At 41.2% G+C, this 7,623-nt stretch overlaps 1 protein-coding gene across 1 annotated transcript in view; it reads left to right on the plus strand.

Moving 5' to 3' along the window:
• Positions 1–3,409: 3,409 nt before the first annotated feature.
• Positions 3,410–7,623, plus strand: part of KCNQ1 (potassium voltage-gated channel, KQT-like subfamily, member 1) — a gene marked incomplete at its 5' end in the record, with an annotated part of 58,588 nt that continues 54,374 nt past the window's right edge. Inside the window, one exon of the mRNA XM_010074320.1 lies at positions 3,410–3,500. Coding sequence (XP_010072622.1) covers positions 3,410–3,500 — 91 coding nt within the window. The remainder of the gene's footprint in view (positions 3,501–7,623) is intronic.

Consider the following 7,623-nt stretch of genomic DNA (forward strand, 5'->3'; position numbering starts at 1 on the left):
AAACAGGTGTTACACTGGATTTGTAGGGCAGATACAATTGTGAATGTTGGTTCTGCTACCCCATACAGAACTGGCGAAATCAGCACAGGACTGTACGCTTAGCAAAGTGTTCATGGTGGCTGATCTTACTGCTTAAACTGTTCATCTCTCTTACATCTTTAAGTCCCTGAGTGATATTAAGTGGGAGCTAAGGTATTTTTACATTTTTTCCTGTGAGACAGATAAGGATGGCGAAGTGACGTGCTTTTCCCCTTGTTAGGTTACAGTAAAGCAGCTTGGCTGGAAGAGTAGATGGCTGTTCTGTGAAGCCTGGTAAGTGTTCAGGGATCAGCCTGTACCCTGGATAGCCCACATTCAGTTTGCCTACTTTGAATATCCATGTTTAGAGCCTTCACCCGCTCAACAGTTGAAATAACGTTTTTTTCATGGTAACTTGTTTCACATGGGATATAATTTGCTCCCTGAAGGTGTCCAGTATCTATCCACCGACAACAGAGTGTTGGCATGCAGGTGAGGCTTAGTTTGTCTGAAACAAAGCTCTCTTACCTTAGCTATCTGGAATTATGTGTTTGATTAGGGTAGAGCTGTTCAAGCTGTCTGCTGGTAATTTGTCTAATGCTTCTTATTGCAAGGATGGTCTCAGTCGCCCGTTCGTTTGTCTGATATTAACTGGTTGGATGAACAGGTCACATGCCTAGCGTCTGTATCAAGGTGATCGCTTTTTTGGAAAAATGTGTTAATAGTGATCACAGTAAATTGGTATTAAGAGTCATAAGGTTATTTTGGGCATGTGAAAATTTTAAGGTTTACTTTGAAAAAATACACTATTTTGGGGACTTTGAAATTTCATCTTCTGTTGTCAGCGTTGTACCTTTGATTTTCCCAGTGAAAATTCACAGTTCAGTTAACTTCTGAATACTTGGGAAAAAAAAAATCACAGCTTTCGTGTGAGTAGTAGAAGCTTTCTGAGGCTCAGCAGTTAAATTTCCCTAGGATGATTTTTGCATAGAGCAATTTCAAGTTTGAGGCAGAGTCTGTCTTTGCTACTGTTGTTGGTAACTGGCTAACTGCTGTGGGCTTGTTTGCTGTCAACAAGTGAAAGTAGGCAGTGACTGAGAATGTATGCTCCCCTTCTGGCTGAAGAGAGGGAGGTAGCTGTCAAAAACAAGAACAAGAAGTGGCAAACTTTTCCTGTTTTCTATTTTCCTGATGGCTCACTCCCTTCTCAAGCTTCAGAAGTGGAGGAGGAAGCCACTAGTACTTAAACAAAAACAGGGTAGGAGCAGAGAGTTGGAAGGAAACGAAGAGCAGGCTGATGCTGAGTATATTTTTAATCTCTTAATTTTGCACCCTCTGTTCCTTATGTGCAGTTGATCGGGTCTCGGAAGCAGAATAGTGGTGCCAGTGTGACAGGGTTGGTAGCTCAGCTGTGGTGCTCCGCGGGCACAGCTGTACTGGTGGGGCTTGGGGGCATCTCCCCTCTTTAGTGCAAAGAAACAGATGAGAACCAGCAATATCTGACCAAACATCTTTGTTTCACTTGGGATAATGTGTATTTGTGGGTACAAAGGTGTCTCATGCTTCAGGAAAGAGCACAATAAATTTCAAGATTTTTTTCTGGGGGTGAAAAAAAATTTCGTAAGACTGGAACGGATCCTTGTGCGTGAAAACCCGTAAAAGTAGGTGAGTGCTGAGTGGCACTTGCTGGGGTTCTTAGCTCAGCCTTCGCTTTCTCTAATAGTAACAATCAGAGAGATTTGACAAGCAGTTTACTAAGTTTATCCTCCTGTCGCCTGGGCACTCAGACTTCCACCTTTCATCCTTGCTGGGGTCTCCTCAGCGGTGTTTGTTCAGGAAAGCACCGCAGTGCGACAGTCGCTGCTCTGGTGCCCTCGCGTGGTGTCGTGGGTTTGACAGGTCTGCTGCTGGGAAGGGATGTAGTAGGTATTACTCGTTGCTGCTCAAAGGGTATTCGAACAGCTTACACCATCCCCTGCAGTGCATTGCCTGCTTTGAACTAGTGCTTCTGTGTGTGTTGGACTTATCCAGAGACCCTTAGCTACCTCTCTGGATAAAATTATGTTCATGTCATCACGTGTGTCGGTCTTCAGCGTTTGTGGGAACATTGCAGATCGAAGGGCTGGACGCTTGGGGAGCATTTCTGTTGTGTTTAAAATGACTGGCTCATCTTTGTGTTCCCGTACCTTGTCTGCACACCTTGCTTCTGTTTGAGAACAGCCAACGTTAGAGTCCCAAGGTAAAATGAGAAGATTTTAGAGATAAATCAGAAACACCCACGTGTTTATGCTTTGCCTAGGTAAAAGTATATTCTCATGAGTGTGTCAGTATGTGACAATCTCTATCCTGTTAACTTCAGCTCGTTATCTCTTACTAATTTCATTTTTGTACCTAATTACCCACAAACTTCCTCTCCATGATTTTGTAATGAGTTACACTATCATTTGACTGTGTATGCACTGGACATACACATGCTGTATTTTGAAGCGATCGTGGGGCAATCTGTCTTATAATGTCAACCCTGACATGTTTGTGTTTTCTTGAGTGCTTGGGCTTTCAAAAGATTCACCCTAGCAGTCCTGCGGGGTGGTGGGCACAGCTGAAGCTGCTCAGGGAAGGGGTTTGAAGGCTGCAGAGCTGGGCAGCCTTGCTTCCCAGCTGGGGGCAGAGGCTTTCTGGGGGCTACGGGCAGTTGGGCTGAGTTTGCTGCAGCTCCCTGGCTGTCCCAAATCTCACCGTGGGAACCAGGACCCCCTTCCCTAAGGACTCGCTTAGGCAGAGGGGACTGGGGAACAAGCCCTTATATTCCCACTCTCTCTGATAGTTGCTTTGCAATTTTGTTTTATTTAAAAATGGAATCAGTCCTAGGTTGTGTTTCAGATGCCAAATGTCAGTTAGTATTTATCTGGGGCCCTTTGGGGCTTGGTTATAAAGACAGTGTGGGCAGAGCCTGTGAAGCTCTGGCTTAGCTGGGGTTTCTCTCTGCAGTTTGTTAGAATTTGGGACAGCAAAAAGGCAAATACTTGAACCACGTTAGGGGCGTTGTGTGGTGGTGGTTCAGCCGTGGTAGCCCTGACAAGGGGAAAAAACAAAGAATGTTTTTTTCCTGAGGGGCTAGGAAACAGCAAGTCTTATAGGTAGGCTAAAGCTAATGTCATTGTGTGGTTTCATCTGATAATGTCCAACCCAAAAACTCAATGCTTGAAGAGAAATAAACTAACATGAAGCAGAATCACTCAGAAGTTGCCAGCTGTGTTTTAACATTATCCGACACTGATGACATTTCTGTGTGCACAGATAATTTGTAACAGCATAATTATACCTCCTCCCTCTAGGTTCTTACTAGACTGTGTTACATTATTTTTATTTTTATTTTTTTTTTAATTTACAGCTTCCTTATTGTGCTGGTATGCCTTATCTTCAGCGTGCTTTCTACAATTGAGCAGTATGCAGCTCTCGCTACAGGGACGTTATTTTGGATGGTATGTACGTGGATGTTAATGGGATTGATATATGTTTGTTCTTAATGTGCAAATTCTAACTCCTGAGCTAATAACATATCAAGCAGAAAGTTCCTTATAGCTTAATTGACAGGAGGCTTTTCTGTGTTTCCCTAATGAGTCTGTAAAGCCACAGAAACACCACAAGTCATGGTAGTACAAAAAACACATCTTACGCTATGTGGCTTATACTGAGAGCATCTATATTGTGTCCAGCACATAAAGCTCTTCTAATTAAGATTGAATCCCTCGTATTGCTCAGATTAATCCATTTTTCAGCCATACTGAAGACCAGACACCTGACCAGAGAGGGAGAAAAAATTAAGTGGAAGTCTTGTCTTTTAGTTGATGTCAGATCCAGCTTGCTTTCACAAGTGGACAACTCATCTATTTTCATTTATTTCAGAGTTAAGACAACTTGCTCTACCTGTCTTATGCACTTTCCCTTCAGTGGAGAAAACGTAGTTACCTTTTGTTTGTAGTACACTAGTGCTGCAACAGATACGTATCAAGGAGTGTTCCAAGAGTATTACCGTCCTGCCAGCTTAGATTGCATTCAGGAGCCTTAGTTTTGAAGTTGGAGAGGCGTGATTTTAAACCTACAAAAAAAAAGTATAAATTTGTTGTACCTCAGTGGTGGGGTGCCCCCTGCTAAATCATAGATTTCTCTGGATTTGTAAATAAATGACCATTATTTTACGTATGAAAACACTGTCACTGTATTGAGAAAGTGTGAACTAGCAATTTAAATGTTTGTTCAAAATAGTTCTTGTAGCTGTGCACCAGTAATATTGTTATTAACATTAGAAAGTTCACTTAAAAACTCCATCAATTAGAATACATTTTGTCAGTTTATCTATTCAATATGTTAAGGGTTTATACCTAATATGAATACTGTAAGAATAAGAATGTAGTATATTAAATTTAGCATCAGTAACAAGGTATCTTCATGCCTGATATATTATTTTTAACTAATATGTAAGATACATGAACTCTTAGGTGTAATGTTATAATTAGTTGCCAGCTAAGGGAGTCTATACCTGTGTTTCTGCATCCAGAACCTTTTCAGTTTTGTGGTTTGGGGTTTTCTTTCTGTACAGATTCAAGCGTGCTTTTGGTTTTTTTGGGTTTTTTTTTGTTTTTTTATTCCACAGCTAGTAGTTGTGGATACTTCTGCCAATTTCTATGATGAATTTCACTTGTGGTAATATCTCACTCATCTTTGCAGTATATCATAGTATTTTACATGGACACGGTGGGTTGTTTCAGTGCAATAACTTGTGGTGACAACGTAACCAGTGATGTTCCACTCCCTGCCCCTGAAATCATGGAACTCATTTTGTGTGATCATACTGGATGCAGTATGTATTGTCTGTACGTATGTAATACGTTCAGTGTAATACGTATGCAGTGTGTCCAGGATTACATACAATGTGTGTAATGTCCAGTACAAATTGGGTTTTCATATTAATTCTATATAATCGGGCTTTCTGCGTAGTGTGAATCAGTGTTCCTGTTCTAGGAACTGTTCCTTTCTCTCTTTTTCATGAGAAAAACTATGGTTAATTTTTAACATTGAAATCCTACTATTGTAGTTTCTTGGGAATTCAGCAGTTCAGTACTGACGTATTCTGAGATTGTTTTCTTCAAGGATTGACTGTGGTAATTCTCAAGAAATTTAAGGGGATTATGGTGATCCATCGGTCCACAGCAGTAGGTGTGCCAGCGTGCTCTCTGCTCCATCCAGTTTTGGTGGGACTTTCAAAGGAGTTGTGGCACCTTGCAACACAAATATAAATGTTGGAATCTTGTTCCTGTTAGCGTCTACCCAGTAAAATTTCCTATTCTGTTCTTATGTCAAAATTTTACTTTCACTGTAATGTTTCATTACAAGCTGTCAAAATGAGATGTAGCTGAATTTGTAAGGGAGGAGTTAGTCACAGATGACTAGTTGAAGAGAAACTGTAAAGTGCAAACAAAGAAGTAAAAGAAAGTGTAACAGCATACAGAGATTTAAAAAAACAAAACAGGAGAAAACACAGTGCAAGCTCCAACCCAGATGGTGACGTCAGGAGACTTACTAAAGCTTAGGAGAGGACTCTTGCTACTGCTTTGCATTAGGAATTAATTTCTGTTTTGTGTTTGTAGAGGAACTTTTCATTTTACCACAATAATCATTTTAATTTGAAGCCAGTGAAGTAGGTAACATTGTTCTTGGAAGTTTAAATTTGGTGCCAGTGAAGTAGGTAACATTGTTCTTGGAGGTGAGCAAAGAAGGGCAAACAAGTTGATTTACAAACGAACACTGAGTGAGGGAGACCCCAAAGGAGCAGCAGTGTAGCAACAACCTGCCAGGAGTACGGGAGTCTTGAAGAAGGCTTTTCTGCTTGGGGTTAACTGGGACAGTGAGGAGGTGGAATTTGGGGTTTATGAGGCCTCAAGTCATTCCATGAAACTCGAGTTATACTGCCCGAGTGTGTGCTCTGTGAGATGAAAACAATTAAAGTAACACTTAGAGACCTTTGACTCTTTCTTGTGAAGATTATAGCATTGAGTTCGCCTTTCCCTGTCTGCATTCCAAGGGGAAAATTACTGAAGCTTTGTCAAGAGCGGATTGTCTGTTATGTAGGGCAGAGTTCTAAATATCAAATCTAAGGCTGAGATAGTGGTACCAGACATGCAGTGTTACGCTTTGAAATTTTGCCTACTTGAGATTTGTGTAGTTGTACTTTGGGAGGGGGAGGCTTTGACCAGGCAGCCATAGGTCTGGAAACGCAAGAAATGACCGTGTCGTGCTGAATGCCTGGAATGAGTGCTCGGGGTTAGCGTGTGGGTGTGCTGAGCTGAACAGCCCCGTGGGGCACGTCTGGTGAGATGAGCTTACTGCATGGGCACTGTAAATCTGATCCATCTTGAAAATAAGATGGAATAACTGTAAAAGCGTGTGTGTGTTATCTGCAAACTACTGCTGTTACAGAATCTCTTCTGCAGCCCACTTGGGAGTTGCATGGCGTTGGTGCACGTTGGGAAAGTACAGAATCTGTTCCTCCTGACTGAAAAGCTATTCAAACAAGGGCCTTGAAAACACTCACAATTAAGAGCTATGTTGCTTTATTTCCTCTGTGTAGCCAAAGCATTTTACTCGGACCCTGTGAAAGATCTAAGCACCTACAGAACTTCAGCGGAGAGTCTTTGTGAAACCAGGGAGGCTGGTCACATTCAGGTTACAGGGGGAAGCTGTGCCCTTTTTAATGAACAAGAATTTCAGGCTTCAATAATAAGATATTACCATTATATGAAAATAAGAGCTAAAAAGGTTGTTGAGATTATATGTATGTATAATTTCCTTTTTATTCTGAAGCTGCTTGTTTTATAACTTCACCTTTCACTAGCAGAGGAGGAAAGAGAAGATGTTATCAGTAATTTTAAAGCATTTAAAAATGCTTCTATTTTTCATAACAATGAGAAAAATGCAAGTTTAACATTGGAAGAAATAAACAAGGGAGAGTTTATATGTGTTCCAAGTGGTGTTCCAGTTGTAGACAAAAAGCTTACAATTAGCTGCTGAATCTTTCTCTACTTGTCACCACACTTCACAGGGCAAAGAGCCTTGATGAAAGCTACACCGAAAGGCAGGGAGATTAGGAGAGAATTGGCCTTTTGTTAGTTTCCAGAATGCAGTGAAAACTGTTTAAATTTGCATGTGTTTATTTTATCATTTTTTTCACTAGATGGTGCTGTTGGAGGGGGTTTGACTCCAGTTGGCACTTGCCCAGGGTGAGCTGGAGCGTGAGCCAGGGCTGCGAAGGGATGGTCATTTTGAAGGTTATATGTGCGCTTGGCCCATTTAAACAGTGGTGCGGGAGAGCTTTTGCCATGACTCATAAAGAGAATGTGGTATATCTGTGCAAAAATTGATTGTGAGACTACAATATTTAAACGATGGAAAAAAGTAATTCAGAGATGTATGTTCCCAGAGAGGCCATATTTTTCTTTTATTTTCATAAGCAAGGATTTTATGGTGCCAGAACACAGCAGAATGCTGTTATCTCAGCATGATCTAGGAAAATCCAAGCGCCTGATCCAAGGGGATTAAATATTCTGC

The sequence above is a fragment of the Pterocles gutturalis genome, unplaced genomic scaffold (genome assembly GCF_000699245.1).
Source record: "Pterocles gutturalis isolate BGI_N339 unplaced genomic scaffold, ASM69924v1 scaffold14587, whole genome shotgun sequence".
NCBI lineage: Eukaryota > Metazoa > Chordata > Aves > Pterocliformes > Pteroclidae > Pterocles > Pterocles gutturalis.